Source organism: Ambystoma mexicanum, chromosome 7p (assembly GCF_040938575.1).
Source record: "Ambystoma mexicanum isolate Mex_15411 chromosome 7p, UKY_AmexF1_1, whole genome shotgun sequence".
Classification (NCBI taxonomy): domain Eukaryota; kingdom Metazoa; phylum Chordata; class Amphibia; order Caudata; family Ambystomatidae; genus Ambystoma; species Ambystoma mexicanum.
Window position 1 is genome coordinate 750,546,508 of NC_090939.1, and position 18,476 is coordinate 750,564,983.

At 41.7% G+C, this 18,476-nt stretch overlaps 1 protein-coding gene across 2 annotated transcripts in view; it reads right to left on the bottom strand.

Annotated features, from left to right (window-relative positions):
* Positions 1-3,150: 3,150 nt before the first annotated feature.
* The window catches only part of CCDC138 (coiled-coil domain containing 138), a 749,637-nt gene continuing 734,311 nt past the window's right edge, over positions 3,151-18,476 (bottom strand). For both annotated transcript variants that reach the window (XM_069636872.1, XM_069636873.1), the window contains 2 exons: positions 10,562-10,700; positions 3,151-3,508 (listed from right to left, as the gene is read on the bottom strand). In XM_069636872.1, the coding sequence (XP_069492973.1) occupies positions 3,349-3,508; positions 10,562-10,700 (299 nt within the window). In that variant the 3' untranslated portion in view covers positions 3,151-3,348. The remainder of the gene's footprint in view (positions 3,509-10,561; positions 10,701-18,476) is intronic.

The following is an 18,476-nucleotide window of genomic DNA, read 5'->3' on the forward strand; positions in this document are numbered from 1 at the left end:
AAGACCCTCAGGCAGCGGTGGTCTCGTCTTGATGTTTTTTGGTCTGCATGGTGTATGCACCCTAGTGGTTGGTACAACAGACTTTCAGAGATTTAGGTTTGAACTGGTGACATGCCCAACACCAATCCTTGTCATGGTCCCTTAGACGACAGCAGTTGCACAAGAGGTGTGTGTCCTTCCGTAAGAACTTGGAGTTACACCTCAGCTCACATTTTAATGGGGTATGCTCCATGGGTGTCGAGGGATTAAAGCGAACTTGTGGGAATTGAATGAAAATAGGGAATTAGAGGCATTCTAGATGTGAATATGAATTCTTCAAACAAACAAAAAACAGCCACTCTACTGTGTGTCTGTATGGCTAGAGTTCATCGAGCGAAGTCTCCTGTCTGCCTCTGTTCCACTGCTTCATCTAAGTCGGACACCTGTTGCGACAACTGTTGGTAGATGCTGCAAAATTGTGCATTCAGTATACAAGCCGTCACCCGATGGTGGAAAAAACAGGACATCGACGAGTGAAGGATCCTGGGTAGGGATAGTGTGACAGGAACGCCCCTGTCAATGACCCTTTTTTCGAATTTGGAAACCAGATGCAATAACCCCAGCCAAACACTAGATGGTGGCCTATGCAAAGCATGTGAATCCAAGCGGATTCACAAGCCTCAGAAATATATTTATTTTTCCTACCATTTCCTCTGCAACTCTAGGTGAAACCTTGGCATTGGCGCTGGAGCCCACAAATCATACATTTGTGCTAATTCAACCTTCATAATATTTTGCCTAATGCCCAGCAATCTTGTTTCAAAATTGAGTAATAAGTTCAATTAATGCAGGCTGGAACTTTACACTTAAGTAAATGCATTGCTATGTAGCACATTACTTTCTAGTCAGTTCGTAGAGCAAATTACAAGTCCACTCTGTAAAGGTGCAGTTCATTAAACCAATAAAGGAATATTGCGCTCAAAAATAGTACTGTCCCAAAAGAATGACAATAATCAAAAACATGCATTAAACATAATTTTAAAGCAAGTTCCTATGTAAACTTTTGAGCAAACGAGGATCAAAGCGTTTACATGGGAGCATCCATTTTGCCATTTCAGGCAGAGTCCTCAGCTCATGTTAAGCTCTGCCCTGGCGGCACTAAACAAGCAGCAAAAGCTCTCAGTAGGTTTGCAACCAAAGCAGAGCTGTGCATGAGCTGAGGAGGCTGCCTTCCAGGGAGGACATTTGGGGGTCACCAGAGGTCGCAAGTGCGACCTCTGAGGTTTATATATAATATAAACCTATAATATATATATATTTTTTGCAATGCAAGCTCCTGGGCTGTGGCCAGCACCATGTGACTCTTTAAAAAAACATGAGGGCCACAAGTCTAACACTTTCAGCACTGAACCTAACCTAAATAAGAAAGAATAGGAATGCCAAAAAATGTGTCTTTCTGGAATTTTATACAATAATTGCTAGACTCATCAAAGGTTTATTTCAGGCACACTTCATGGGGTGAGTCCCTGATTTAGTCTGTTCTCAAACGCCTCAACTGAGCCTTTCATCCTTCTGAGGTCGGTAAATGGGTACCAACACAGGTTGGGTGATATTGGGTGTATATTTCTTCTATGTAAAGCGCTTTAGCGTAAGTGCTATATAATAACACATCATTATCATTTGGTCATGGACGTCTGCTTCCAATCACAAAAATTTGGTAATACGGGCCTATACACACTGATCTCAACGATACATATGGCGATCCATTCAGGTATGAAATGTTCATCACATTATAGTGATATCGTAACCATATTTTTCGTTGTGTACAATGCTATGTGATGCCACTTCCTGTTTTGTCAACAGGTGAAAGGTTGTGTTCCATCGCTTCCCGCAATATCACTTCGGGGTGGGATCAAATGACATCACTTCCTGTGATGTCATCAGGGGGTCGTGTGATGTCACTTCCACTACCTCTGGCATTTTGGTGAAATGACGTCCCTGCTGCCTTCACTTTAATTTTACGTTTTCGGTGCTCCCCAAATCCAGGGAAGCACAGAAAACGTAAAATGAAAGGCAAAAAGCAAAGGCGCAGCAATTATAAGTACAACGTTGTATTTGTGATTGCCGTGGTTGGAAAACCACGGAAATCATAAATAAAACAACGTATTTTTGACTGTGGCGGCTTTTGCTTTGAGTCTCCTGGGCTCCCCTGGGTTGGGGGGAGCCCAGGAGACTCAAAGCAAAAGTCACCGCAGTCAGAAATACAACGTTGTTGTATTTGTAAATACTGCAGTTTTCTTTCTACGTTTCTCGGGCTCCCGGAAGCGTAGAAAGAAAACTGCAGCATTTTTAAATACAACAACGTTGTATTTATGCTTACTGTGGTTTTAGCTTTGAGTCTACTGGGCCACCCTGACCCGGGGGAGCTCAGGAGACTCAAAGCTGAAGCTGCTGCAGTCAGAAATACAACATTGTAAATGCTGCAGTTTTCTTTCTGCGTTTCTTGGGCTCCTCCGGCTCGGGAAACATAGAAAGAAAACTGCAGCATATTTAAATACAACAACGTTGTATTTAGGTTTGCTGTGGCTTCAGCTTTGAGTCTGACCCGGGGGAGCCCAGGAGACTCAAAGCTGAAGCCACAACAAACCTCAATACAACGTTATAAATGCTGCGGTTTTCTTTCTATGTTAGAAAGAAAACCGCAGCATTTATTTTGCAGTGCTTTTTAAAAAGAATGAAATTTAAAGCACTTACCAGCAGCAGCTTGTGTTAATATCTGCTCTCCGGCAATTATGAGGCAAAAGCCACCTGCTGGAAGCTTTTGTTTATTACAACTGGCTGGCTTTTGCTTCATTAGTGCCACAAGGGCAGAGATTAACAGAAGCACAGGAGGCTCATCCATTTCACAAAATGTCTGCCTCCTAGTGCTTTAAATGTGTGAATTTGAGCCTCATTTGCTCAAAAGTTTACATAGGAACATTCTTGAAGAATATTTTATATATATATTTTTGATCATGGCCCATCTTTTGAGTCAAGACAATTTTTGAGTGCATTATTCCTTTAAATACAGAGACAGAGAGAGAGGTGAGAGAGGAAGAGGGGTTGGGGGAGAAAGGTAGGAGAGGAGAGAGACAGTTTTACAGTTTTTTCCAACTTGAAATGATGACAGCCGAGTATTTAATTTTTTAATGAAAAACCAAGAACCTGGATTAGGAAATCATACAAAAAACATACAAATGTAGGTTTATGGAAATACACTCAACAACCAAACATGGTAACAATGCTTCTGGTATTGATACTAAAATATTTAAAAAATAGTTTATTAAAAAAATGCAGATGTTAGCACAAATCCTGTAGAAACGTAGCTTGCTATGGACTGGTACTGAGACTGGCGGTCTTTGTGAAGCCCAAGTTGAACAGAATGGAATTGAGATTGATGATGAGAAATGCCTGGTCGTGGCTCGCTGTCCTTTGCATTTCTTGAATCAGTATGTGGATTCCATGGATCTCAAACTGCTTTTTATTACTCCTGGAAGAGAAGAAAAGGAGAGGAGTCAGCGGCTTGAAGGCTTAGAAGACATTAAATGAGTGGATTTTTATTTCGACTAACTTTTACTTCCACTGGCGTTTATGGATAACGTGATAAAACAGCGATACAATACGGGTCTGGTAGACCAGTAAAATAAATAAGGTGTGTCTCAAATTTCCTTCAGGCTGTGTGTTCTAATTGCTGATTTGTTAAAATGCTCATGCACATTTTCTGTTTCGCTTAAAGGTGAGAGTGAAAAGAAAACCTTTTGCAAACCTCATTTGGCTTGAGTTAGTCTCTACAATGTCTCCCTCTTTGCTGAGTTTTGTATAGTTGCAAGGGGCAGGGACACTGCAAGGATTTAAGGCGTCCTGAAAGCATAGTGCAATTTTGGGGCCACTGACTTCTTTATACTAGTGCCAGATTTCATGATTTAAGAGCCAAATGATGCCCACGGTGCCTTTCTACTGGTGCTACCCAAGGCAGCCTACCTAAAGCTACCTTATTGTAGCACCTGCTGAAGCAAGGAGTGGTGTAGAGCCTTCACTGGCAGGAAAACAGGACCATTGTAAAGGATCGAGTGTAAGACTCTAATACAGTGGCATGTTAGGTTTTGATTTTGGACTTATTTCCAGAAAATCATTTTAAAAAGTTGGGAAAAATCCTGTCTATTCCTAATCCTAAGAGGTGTTTCCCTGTCTCAAAACAGAGGAACGTCTGTCAGGATGTTAAACAAAAGAACGTCCTCCCTCCTGTGTCCAAAAATCCTAAACTGATTTATACTCTAAACTCAACATAATGTGCACAAGGGGGTGGGGAAGTTCTGGCACGCTATGTACTTCTAGCTTTCTTTCATAGTTCTCAACGCAAAGTTCTTAAGGTGCCAAACGGAAAGGAAATAAAAGTTCTAATAGAGAAAGGGGGCCTCCCTTCCCCTATGTTTTGTCTTGCCCTTCACTATCTATCCAACACTTCTGGATAAAGATCAATAATGTTCCACTACTCCACAAAAACGGGCTGTAGGTGGGGGGATCCTACCCTACGTTTCGCTCTTCTCCAACTGTTTCATGTGACAGTTTTGAAAGGGGACATCTTCCTTGAGGTCCTACAGTTTTTATATTCCCATAGTTTCTAGGAAGATACTTCTTTTCCTTTGACTTCTTCTATCTTTCACATTCAGCACTTAAGAGTCTTTCCGCTTCACACCAGGGGAATGGCTCTTATTTTAGGATTCCTCCACTTGTTACATTTTACTTCCACAGTTTAACTTTACTCAAGGGGCCTGGGTTTTCCCTTATGCATGCAGTTCTTTATAATGCCCAATTTCTCACAATCGGGCCGTCTTCTACACTTGGTATACTCTCCTGCCAGGGCATTTGTAACTTTCCTATTGATCCTTTAAATGTGTACAACTCCTCCCTTTTGTAGTCACAATTTCAGGTTCACTTCTTCTCTCACTCTTGGTTTACCCTCCTGCCAGGATATTACTTCCTTTAACTTCTCACTCCTGGTTTACTCTTCTGCCAGGATATTACTTCACTTCTCTTCTCACTCCTTTCCTGGCTTAGAGTCCTAGCTTCACTGGTTTCCTGGTGCACTAACCTGCCTGGGCTGTTAGTTTCTCTGTTCACTCTTTCTTTCATCCATGTGACAATATGTTTCCAATGTTGGGTCCCTGACCGTTTCTTGACAAAGTTCACAACTGTGCTCATTCCTCTTTCGAGTGTCAGGTTACCAACCCTCTCCAAATACTATGTGCATCTATATCAAACCTCCATCTCAAGCATTGGGTCTCTGGCCCACCTTTAACACTGTTCGTATATGTATTAAGTATATAAAATCCTCTTGTCAATCATTGGGTCAACACCCCTTTTCCAACAATATTTTCATCTGTGTCAGTTTCTTTACTATCTTTAATTGGGCTTTCCCACATAACTGCTACACAGCATTCACCTTCACATGCCACGGTAACCCATTCATTCTCCCTGGGCTTACCGGGAAACTTTGGTGGATCTCTCGATCCGACTGGGCATACGTCCCGTCAGCCGATCAGATTTCTCTTTTCGTTCATTTGCTCTGGGTTGCTCCAGCGGCCCACGGTCATCAAGCAATTCCAAGCTTCCTTCAGCTCATTGTTCTTGCACAGCGTTCCTACCAGCCTCTGTGCTTCTTCTTACGATCATCTCGTCTTTGGTTTCCCAACCAGCTTCAGAACAGGTTGCATCAGATCCGATGACATTGATTGGGTCCGCCTTTCTTCCAATAATCATACCAGGATGATATGTGGGTATCACATCCATATCATTATGAAATTGATTTGGGCCCAAAGAGGGTATTTTGAATTGCTTGGTCTAACTCCTTATATATTTGGCACAGAGGCGCAAGCAAACACCTTTGTGGAGCAACTGCCACCGAGGCCTGCAATATCTATAGGGCGTGAGCTGGGTAACGAGGTTGCTCCACTTAGTGATGAGCATTTTAGACAATTTATGTCCTTTGCCGCAGCATTTGCTGGTCCCAGGGGCTCTCAGATTCAGGTCCCCAATCCAGTTGTAGAATACTAGAATGAGGGATCGGGGGTGACATTTATGTCCTGGAATGTATGTGGTCTCAATAATTTTAGATCATGGGCCACTAACCTTGATGTTAGTCCCGCCCTGAGATAGTGCTAATACAAGAAACTATGCATCTGGGCCAATTTAGGGCGTCCCTCAGGTGGCTTAGCCGTCCTGATAGATAAAGCTTGTAGAATCTCCTCTGTATTCGTTTTTGCGGAATACTGCATTTTAGCAGTTCGTATTAGCTTTTTTGGCAATGCCTCAAGGGAGATTTTGGTTATCTGCATCTATTGGAATAAAGTGGTGGCATCATTCCTAGAAGTGTCTAACCAATTGGAAAAAATCCTTGAGGATGCCTTCAGTAATGATCCCAGCATTAAGGTTATTGTGGTGGGGGAATTTAATTCAACTTGCAGAGGTGGGCGACGTATGTAATCCTCCTTATCACTATGTAGGTGTAACCTCTAGATACAATCGGAAGAGATGGGTGGACTATTTCCCCACATGGGACATCCAATTAGTGCACTCAAACTCTGGGTTGTTTGCTCATACCTGGTCACGAGGGCCTTACTGCTCCCAGATTTATTATTTTTTTGTCTCCACACCACTCCTAGCCAACATTGATAGGATGCTTATTTGTGATCTTGCTCGGGGAGATCACTTAGCTCTGAATCTTACCCTGAATGAGTGCATAAGGCACTCCTTTAATCCTCCATTAAACTTAGTTGAAGCCGCACCGCACCTCCATTTCTGTGAGGTGGGATCATAAAACATGTCACAGGCTGGTGTTCCGTCTAAGGGACGACCACTTGATTAGTTTCCCAGTTGACAGTATAGGAGCAGGCTGTATACAAGCAGAACGTCAAAACAACATGAGGATTCTGCAACATATAAAGCAGCTGGCCTTTCTACAGAACTCAGTAACGACAAGACCTAGTCATCACCACTGCTATAACATCACGGTGGTGAATTTACGTAAGGCAAAAAGAAAAGACTTACGAGCCTTGGGTTTGGTGGAACTGATTGGGATATCCATCAACAACTGAAACAAAGGATTAACCATTGCTATCGGAATCGTATCAAGATGATGAGGCATGAACTGATGTTGTATGATAATCAGGGGATGATTCACCATCTCTTAAATTGCAATACGAGACAGTTGTGGTCCATGTTGAGAGCTATGGCCGACCCTGATGAGCCTGTAAAGGGAGCCGCGGTTGCCGCCGCTATTTGGGTCAAATTTATACACAATAAATATACCCTCCCTATTGGATTTGTCAGTGCCCCTGTGCGTGATTTTAGAACTATTATTTTGCGAATCTCCCTGTGGTCGGTAGAGGACATCACCAGGGCTATACGGACCATTAAGAGCTCACGGGCGCCTGCCACAAATGGGATTCCGCCATGTGTGATCAAATCTGACCCGCCTATGTGGGCTAAGATACTACAAATTAAATATGACAGCATATATAAAACAGGGATTATCCCTCCATCGTGGTGTGCTGCCATTATCATCCCTATTTATAAAAAAGGGAGTTGGGATGACCCAAACAACTTTAGACCTTTCTGATGGACGCATCAGCCAAAATCTTTACCCATTTGCTACTTGAGACACTTTGGCATTACATAGCTATACTTGATGTACTTCCACGATCCCAAATAGGCTTTCAGAAACATATGGGATGTCCACTAAACACTACCATTGTGGCCCATGTATATGCTCAAACCAAAACCTCACGTACCGGGCCAACTTATATGGCGGCACTAGATCTTACTTCCGCGTTTGATGCGGTCATACGCTCGGTCCTTTGGGCGAAGATGATTGCCATGGGTATTCCGAGTTACTTGGTAGCTATGATTGCTCTTTTTCACTAAAACACAAATCACAAGATCCGGTTGACTAAGCAGGGGGCTATGACTGACTCGATAGCAACTGTCATTGGCCTCAAGCAGGGATGCAACCTGGCCCATATCCTTTTCAATCTATATTTAGCAGATCTGGAATCAGCCCGGGGCGATGCAATCATATTTCCGGTTAAGATGGGCCGGTTAACAATTAACTGGCTGGGCTTTGCAGATGATCTATTATTTATGGATCGCACACCCTTTGGCCTACAGGTGAAACTATTATCGTTTGAGCACTATGCCCTCAAGAATAACCTCCAGGTGAATCCAGCAAAGTCCTTTATTGTCGTATTTGTAGATGGTAATAGATCAACAGCTAAATTCACATGGACATTAAATGAGGTTGTTATTCCCAAGGTTCAATCCATAAGATACTTCAGATACCAGCTTGCATCCAATTATTCAGCAACCATGTGGAAATAAGTTATCAACACAAAAGTGAAGCAATTCACTTCACAAATGAAGATTATATACCACCGTTTCAGCAAATTCTCTTTGTTGCCTTGCATACAGTTCTACCTATTAAAGGTTGAACCAATTATCATGTATGCTTTAGATATCTGCACATGCGACATGGAGGAATTTCTGGATTGTGTACAGGGCATATTGTGAAAGAAGGTCCTTGGGTTAGCAATGTCCATTCCCAATACTTTGATCTGTCATGAACTGGGTATCTTGCCATTGTCGGTCAAATGGCACTGGCGTTTGATGAATAGCTACAGTAAAATGCTGATGGCACCTAAACCATCTCTATATGTAGATTTGGCTGGGTTATTAAACGAGGGACGATTGCCCTCAATTAGGAAATTTAAACACAAAATGGAAAATATCTTGGAGGAGACCATGATTGATAAGGACGAACTAGTGCCGGGTACTCCAGCCTGTAAAAGAAAATATCAAACCTTTTACTGGTGCCTATTGCTGGACAAAATAGGTGAGAGTAAGGTGTTCTATGAATAGGCAAAGTTCACTCGAATATTTGGTGAGCGAGCTCATTACTTAGTGATTTGTCCATGCAGTATTGCCAGAAAGGTCTACCTACGTTTCAAAATCAATCAATGAAAGACCAATGAAAGACCAATGAAAGACCAATGAAAGACCAATGAAAGACCAATGAAAGACCAATGAAAGACCAATGAAAGACTCTTACAGTGGGGAGACAAGGAAGCTGTTGCCTTATCTGGCAGGTGTCGTTTTTGTATCCAACATAGTGAATGGGTAACTCTTAAACATCTGACTATGACCTGCCCGTATTTTGCTGCTCAGCGGGTGGTGATATTTGGCTCCTATCTTTACTCTGACTCTATTACTTGGAAACAGTCTTTGTGGGAGAGATGCATGTGGGGTACCGGCCAACGGCTTTTGCTAAGGTTAACCCAACTTCTGGTAATTATTGATGAAGCCTTGCTCACCAAAATAAATGGAGACACTGATATGTTTCAATCTTCCTAATACTGGGGAGGAGTCTCGCTACTTTTGGGGCCTAACCAGGTGGAACGATGGTGTTTATATGAGGAAAAGTGACCTGATGATTTTTCATCTCTTTACTTTAGGTTATCTCTATTTTAATCTTTAATTGAATTTGAAGCTTAAGTCTGATAACTTTTTATCTGACCTGCATATAGAAGCCTAAATCCGAAAATTACAAAAACTTGATGACTGGAACCTGCCTATGTCATGGGTATTGACAACTTCCCCAGTGTAATTACTCTAGCATGGCCTGAGTTGGTTGTAGAGTGGTTTGGTTTTCTTTGTGGGAAAGGAAATGTAATTTCTTTAAAGCTTGTCTGAATAGTTGAAATTGTTTTTACTATGCGAGTTATGATGATGAATTGAAAAAGAATGTATTAAGCTATATATTTTTATACTTTTTTGAATATGTAAAAAAATAAGATTTTTTAAAGGTTTTTGATAAGCCATAAACAAAAAAAATAAAAAAAAACAGGTTGCATACAGCTTCTGACACTGCTGCTCTCTCTCAGATGGAGCAGCTGCAGCATTGGTCAAATGTCTCCGAAGACTAGAACATGGTGTTGGCTTCCTGTATTTAGTCATCTTCATTGTTTCATTCCTACTCCTCGCCTCAATTTTAAAATGGGGGGTGGTAAAATAGGGTGATTGGTTGGGAAAACGTGGAAAATCATTATCTTTGGCACAATAGGCCATACAGGTGTGTTGTAAAGGCACCTGGTGTCATGTGGAATTGGGGCTATAAGGTTAGTTTGGTACAATGTTTTTGTCCTGTCCCTCTGGAGTTTATCATCCCCTATGTTGTCATTCCGCAGATAGTCACCCCCAAAGTCAGAGTCAGGTAGCTTCTGCCTTTCCCTGGGAAAGCTTTGCTCCAGAGAATCAGTGACGATATTTCTAGATTTCGTCACAACATGTATACAGCTTTATTGCAAAACAGCAAGAATCTCGATAGAAAGCGATTATTCACTAGACCAGTTGGGGCATATGCAAAGGACCAGTTTGGATTAGAAACTTGAGCAAAAGAACTCAAGCCGCAGTTCTTATAAAGACGTGGAATTAACATTATATAAATGCTGCCGTGCTTGAGGAAAACATCAACACCAAGCATCTTAATTACCTGATCTTGGAGAGCTTGTGAAGTAGAATGCTGAGTTTTTCCAGTATGTGCCCGTCAAGCTTGGGATATCGCAGCAATACAGCAGACATGCGAAAAAAGGCTTCACAGCTGCAAGCTTCCAGAAAAGGCTTGAGATACCCTGTAGGGGAACAACATGCACATCAGGAATGCTCTTCTAAGAAAAACATTTGTTCAGTGTGCACCTTACCAGCTGCACTGCACAGAATGTGTCCTGAACATCACTTGTCTGAAAACTGTGCAATAAAACGTCAATATCCAAGATACAAATGATTTTGAAAATGTTGGGCCTGAGTACAAGTTTGGCGGTGCAGTAAAGTAGTGGAGGTAATTTCATGACCATCATTTTTTTGTTTGGCTGTAACAGAATTACAGCCAAACTAAGATTTGGGCCTTGAAGTGGAGGATTTACTGGCAGCATGATGCTGGTAGCAAATCTTTCACTTCACCGCCAAAAAAACAGAGAATTTACTGTGGTGGAATTACGTGGTAAATCTTCCAAAAACCCCATGCAGTCCTTTGACCTAAAATAATTCAGACTAGCACTTCCATACCACCATTTTGAATCCCGTTGTATGGCAAGGGACCGGGTGGCGGTAATCATGCAGTACTACAGCTTGTACCGAATGGAGTCCACAGGACTCCAAAATGGGGAACGGCAGAAGGGCCTGCATGACTGAAAATTATGCAGACCCTTTCCGGTTACCATAAGCAGGACCAGTAAGTGAATTTGGCATTATTACCAGAGATAATACTACCCAAACTCAAAACCACTCACTTTATTTTCTTGGTATTTGTATCATGCACGTCTGCCACTGATATTGCCTCGTAGCACTGTAGGTATGGGTGGGAGTGAGTTAACCCATACCTCAGAGTTCCAGAATCCTTTTATCTCAGTGGGGAAATGAGGTTTAAATCTATTTCGAAGTGAAAATGACAACTAACAGAGCATTCACCTATACAAATACATGTCTTTATCATATGACTTAAGAAATGGTTGAAATCATTTTGGGAAGGGCAAACTTCTAGAAATCTTTCAGGCATGAACTGCTGGATTCTCGTAAATCCTAAACTGCATTTATTTACTAATGGTTGTTCAAAAAATTCTCAAGTGATTACATTTAACTATATTTAATGAAAAAACTAGTAGTAAATACAAACAAATAGTAAAAATCATGCAAGAATCTATCTGCAGGAGATTGGCAGGCAGACATGCCCTCCTATAAGTTACTGGCGTCAGAGGATAAAAGCAAGTGTCATGCGAGAGGGGCTGCAAGGTTCATAGTGTCATGTGGTGCAGCATCTAATGCAGGGTCTCCAACCTTTACGTTAGCTACAGCTACTTGTAGTGGAGGCCAACAGTGGAAAGCTACTAGCGGGCAATATCCGGGTGGAGATGTTTATAAACCTCGGAATTTTTCCCAATATTCTTTTGGCCTCAATTTTTTCCCTCTTTAAATAAATGGAATAACATATGCCTTCACAATTATATTAAGAACTTCAAAAACCTCTTTGTTGCATTATTATTTATTAGTAGCCGTCTCATAAAAAGACTCATATTTTATCTACCACACAAATATCTTGTAAGTTTTGTGCTCTTTCCTTTGCGTTTTATGCAGGCTTTCTACATGCTGGACACACTATTGTTTTCCAAATGGGCATTTCACACTTCCATAAAAAAACAAAAGTAACTTCCAAACTGAAAAATGCTGCTTGCGTTCACTAGTTTTCTTTGAATTTTTTTTTTTGTCAGACACCACACATACTCTTATTTGTGTGCCCCTCTGTGTTTTAGCACAGGCTATTATTTATAAAGATGCTATATGCTTGTCAAACTGGTTAATCACAAATAAATACTTCTGTTGAGCTGACAGTAGTTTAGGAAATTAAACTGTGGGTTCATGGGTGCCAACTTTTGATTTTTCAATACAGGGGCAGAAATATCCCCACCCCCACCCTGAATATAAGCAATCAACCAGCCCAACCCACCCCTACTCAGCCACATTTTATAGAACCTGTTTGTTTTATTATACGGAATTGCAAAAAGTCATATGATTAATAACCAGTTTTCAAAATAACTCATCTCAGCAACTGTCTGCCAGCCTGCTGAGCTACCCCGGTAGTCTTGACGGTAGAGCGGGTCTATGGATCCCTTAAAGTACTCAAAATCACTGTGTTACCAACAGTATTTTGGGTGCACCACTGCCATGGAAGTGATTTAAAGTGGAATTTATGTACGGTGTATAGTTTGGGAAGAAGCAGCATGAAAGAAATTGTACCATTTAAAAAATATTATTTTGAACATTTCCTTTGAGTGGAGTCCAACTGCCAGCTCGCCTCCTCAGAACTCCGCCCTCACCTCCAAACTCCACCCCCAGCGCAGTCCTTGTGGGATCCCCTTTTCCATTTTTTCCATTTCCACCACTGCCCAGCCCCCATCTTTGAACACGGGCTGGCATCTGTTAATAAGACCTGCGATCACGCAGAAGTGCACAGCCCCAGGCTGCTCACCTGGGCCCCACCAATACATTTGTGAAATTGGCACCCATGTAGATATTGTTTCATTCCTCTAACGTTCAAATATTATATGTGCATTTCACATCTTACCGTTAAACACGCGTGAAGGTTTTGGCGCACCTTTGTGTTGCATGGTTGCATTGTGACATCCATTTCTAACACGTGCTGTTCCCGTTAGCCGGCCATTTTCAGTTTTTGTCATATCGTAATATCTGCTGACTCCCTGCTTCCCATGTTTGTTTTTTTGGGCAGAGGCAGACATTTTGTAATTCACTTCCATGGACATGTATTTTTAGCATTGCTGTAAATCCAAGTCCTCTTCCCCCACCCACCTATTCTAGCCCAGGCGAGCGGCAGTGCTACGGTGATATTTTCATTACATGGCACACACTGATCCTGATCCTGCCCCAGCCTCTCTGACATCTCCGGCAAACAAGAGCGAGTTCGCTCAAGCAAGACAGTGTTTAACGGGGGCGCACAAGGCCACCTGTGGTAGTACAGGCGGCCGCAGAAGCAGAACGTGATGCTTGCATCTGTCAGTGAATTTACAAGTAGCTCCGTGTGGCCTAGCAGCCAAACTCCCCGCCACCAAGCGGATCCTGAACACGGACAGTAGCAGCAAAACACACCAGTAAACAATTTTGCTTCAGAAAGTGTTCATTTTTCAGTATCTCCAGCGCGGGCGACTGTAGAAGCTCAGGCAAGCTATTGGTTGCTCGCGATTGACCGTTTGGCGACCTCTGACTGTAATGCATCCATACTTAGAGTCAGAGGAGCAGCAGAGAAGCTTAGGCAAGGCAGGCTGCTAAACTTGCCAAGTCAGGCAGAAGGAAAAGTAGTACAAGTGTTAGAACATTAAAAAGTAACATCTGTGCTTAGACAACATAGAAGAATGGCAATTGCACAAATACACATTGCCACAATCGGACGTGTCGGAAGCAACTGCTCACTGCTGTTTCATGTTTGCATGAGCGTTGCAGCTTGATGCTGTTAGGTCCGTTTTACTAATCCAGCCCAAGAAGACAGATTGAACAGAGCGTAGCAAGCAGCGGTGAGCTATGTTCAGCACAGATAGTCCCATTGAACCCCTCAGAACCATGTAGAGCCTTTTTGAGCCCTGCAGAGCCCCGTGGAGATCTCCTGAGCCCTCTTGAGAGGGAGATGAGTGGAGACTGAGCGAGCAAGTGACAGAAAGGCTGCAGCTGTGTTGGAACAACGTAGTTGTTGGTATCATTTCCTTTTTTTGCTACTGCAGGCTTGTTTGTGGGGATTGGAACTACGAACCATATATTGTGCAGGTTTGGAGAGGTGGGCTCAGAGCGGTGGGTGGGGCAAGGCAGTGATGGGAGACAGATTGTGGTCTGCAGTACTCTGGGCTATGTTGGCTGTGTGTTTGAAGGAACTTTTTGCTGCAGTGTTGTTCCCAGGAGGACCTCTTCAGCTGTGACATTTGGCCGATTTAATCTGCTACCAGGTGCAAAGCGCTGCACGGAGTGACCCGCAAAGTGTAGTGTGCAGTTAGTGTAGTCAGCAGTGTTTCTGTGGGCTATACTTCACTGAATAACTGCAGCAGGTGTTTATTGGTAAGCATATTGCCAGTGTATTTACAATGATAACTTGTGCAGGAGATGTATGCCTATGTTCTATGAAGTACAATTATGTTGGCAATGAATGCTTCCTGATGCAAATTTAAGTGCAAAAATGGGTGATATCCTGTCTAACATCACAAGTACAAAGCAGGTCTGTGTGGAGTCAGTAAGATCAACCCAAGACTCTGACTACTCTTGTATTACCACAAAATTCAAATTGTTAGCATCAAACTGACCCAAACAAATCTCAATCGGCGACAGCTCCCTATGAGCGAGGCTTGGGGCTTCAGAGAATATGAGGGGATTAGAAGCGGGTGATTCTTTACCTATTGTAGTCACCAGTTCCTTATCGGGTACTGATAATAAGAATTTACAAACCAGTACCGATCCAGTTTCTTCGCAGGTTCTTAATTTATTTATTTAACATACATCTAACCAAGACGGCTTTATATATACATTGCAAACATAAAAACACATTCAAATTTCATCAAACTAATGCTTCTACATACCAAGTATAAAAATATCACAATATCGCTAACAATTGATTATAAAAACTGTTCACAATTATATATAAAAACATACGATTTTTATCTAATCAATCTAAAATTCCTTTTGATAAATCATCTGAAATCTCTCTACATTTCAATAATATTTTACAATAAAATATATAAAATTAATATCATGTCCTTCCATAAATTTAGACCATATGAATGAATTAACATCACAATCGATTGCATTATTGTATGTTTTTAAATAATTAGCTCTGATCTTGTTCAGAATTTTGCAGTAAACCAATATATGCTCTAGGGTTTCTATTACATTTCCTCCACACAGTCGACAAAGGCGGTTCAATCTTTCAATACCAATTTTCACACCTTAACACTCCAAGACTTCATTAATGTTACATTTTAGCAGTAGGTATTGTCGAATGACAGCACTATTTGGATATGCAAATGTCTAGTTTGGTTTGGTGGTCTGTGGCATACTAGGTTGCATATAAGGGCCACTATTAGTATTTGTGGCAAGTCGAATCAAATTGTTCTCAGTACTGTAGTTTCTGTTTAATCCAACATTTGCGTGGCCTACATGGTAACCCACTATTTGTCTGACGATACCCTTCAAACCATTTGTTATGTATGTCCAGTATCTTTCCCGGGGTACCTATAGATTCACAACAGTCTAATTTTGCGAAAGCTTTCAGATAGCTAACCAGAATGGTTCCGTTCTCATGATAAAGCAATGTTTCATAGCACAAGGACACTCTAAGTAAGAAGGTTGTAAAGCTACACTTCAAATCGAATTCCAGCAATATGTACTCAACTGATAGAGATTTACGTATTCTAAACAATTGCTGCAACATTTTTGCTTTGAATTTTCGTACTTTGCTATACAAGTTATGGCCCCATACCTCAATCGTATACACCAGGACTGACACAATCTTGGAGTTGTATAAAAGTAGGATTGTCTCTAAAGAGCAACCTCCATTCCTACCAATAAATGCACTGATGGTGTTTACTATCTTCGTACATTTATTTTTTGGTTCTGCCCAATGTATGATGTGCTGTTTAAGCTTGTCGTCAACCAAACTCCTAAATATTTATAATGCTTTACCCATTCCATAACCTCACCATCAATCTTCCATGTCAGTTGATTCCTTGCTTTCTTTTTGTTATTAAATACCATGGTCTTGCTTTTGGAACTATTTACCCGTAGGTCATTTTTCTTAGCATACCCAGCGCGTCTAACATGTTTTGCAGGCCTTTGGGAGTGTGATCAAGAAAAAGGTCATATGCATAACCCAGCCAACCAATTCTGAGAGTCCCCACTTTAATTGGATAATGGGCAATAGTATCAAACGCATTAACCAGATCAGCTAGGTATAAGTTAAAGAGTATAGCTGTCACAATACATCCCTGTTTAACCCCTCTATTGGTATGCATTTTCTCAGAGAGGGTACCATGGCCATCAAGTAGTACGCTTATGCTGGTGTCTCTATACAGTAACATTAATATCTTTAATAGCCCTAGTGAGATATTGCATCCCATTTATTTTCTCTACAGCTTATTACGCATCACTGTGTCGAAGGCTACACTAAAATCGATGTAAGTGCCGTAGACAGCAGTGTTGCGTCTAGTCCAGGCATACTTAGTCGCAGAGACCAGAATCAGCAAGTTGTGTATCGTACATGAGTTGGCTCTAAATCCAGTCTGGTTGGGCGGAAGAATATTATTGTCCTTAATCCACTTGTGCAGTTCAATCAATATTATTTTGGAAATATCTTCCCCGGTATATCTAGCATTGCCAGCATTCTATAATTAGAGGGTTCTGACCTTAAGCCCTTCTTGTATACTGGCAGAATGTAGCTTTCTCTCCAAGATTTCAGTAGGGCACCAAATTTGCCAATATGCCCCAAAAGAATGTGCAGCGCACAGGCCCACATACCTGAGGAATTCTTTAACAGGGTATTGCAAGTGCCATCTCGGCCAGCAGCTCGAGAGTTGTGGAGCCTCTCAATCTTCGTTGTTTCACACACAGATATTTTGCATATCCATTTCGCTAGAGGCAGGGCCAATTCCTCATCTATCGGTGTGAAGGTGCCCGGTGTGTTGTCTATATGGGTAGACCAGATTTCCTCTGTGACACTATTAATGGGCAAATCTCGCTTTGCTATCCCTCTCATCACTGTCCATGTGCCAGTATGGTTTCCAGTGATGGCTAAATTCGCTATGTTTTACCATATTTCCATCTCACAGCATCTACAATAGTTTCTGAACCACCTACGGTATTAAGCTTTAACCCACCTGATCTCTACTGCAATTTCCACTGGAGCGTACAAGCCTTTAACCTGGCTAAGAACTGTTGTGATGGACCCGCGCAGTTGTTTTTGTGCAGCAGTGATTCGACTATCAGAGTTGTCCATTGTTATGGCCTTTAGTCCATCTCTCATGTATACTCTTATAGTTTCTTTTCTGTTTTATAGCATTCCTTATGCATGTGATGCGCTTCAGGAAGTCTGCCATTATTTTACTTCTCTGTTGCCAAAGTTGCCATCATACTGGTCTATAAATACTGGTAAGAGCTCACCTGTGACTTCCTAGCCCTTCTGTAGGATGACTGTGTTCCATTGGATGCTGTTGTTAACATTATTAATGTATATATTCCCATTCTGCACGCACGAAAGAGCTACACTATTTCTCAAAGTGGGTTTTAGTAATACACAGAATGGCATATGGTCACTTTTCTCTCGTGTCGCGACTGCCATATCTTCTGACAGAGCTAAGGCTGCTATGTTTGCGAATACATAATCAATGGTAGATGCACTGTAACCGCTCACACACAAGGCTATGTGAGCATCTCCTGGGCAAAAACCATTTAACCTATGATATCCATAGGAATATAAGAGGGTCGCCCAAGCTTTGGTTTAAATTTGGACGTTTGATTGGGTCAGATTCACTTGCATTGGCTTGTTCTATATTATTTGCCTATATATTAGAATTAAAATCACTGACTATCCATACAGGTTTTGGACAGTTTTCTCAACAATCTTCTTTACTGTAGCCACATTGTGTTTAGATGCTATGGCGTTAGGGGGGTCATATACATTCACCAAACACATTTTGATCTGGTCAGTCGCAATTTTCACTACTTGTACCATTTTGGATGAGCCTAATACTTCATTCAGAGCTAAGGGGTGATGGGTCGTAATCAGTAGCCATCCCTTAGGACGGCCAACAGGTCCCTTAGTAGCTGGGACGTGTAAGGTGCTTCAACCCTCTATGTGACATATTTCA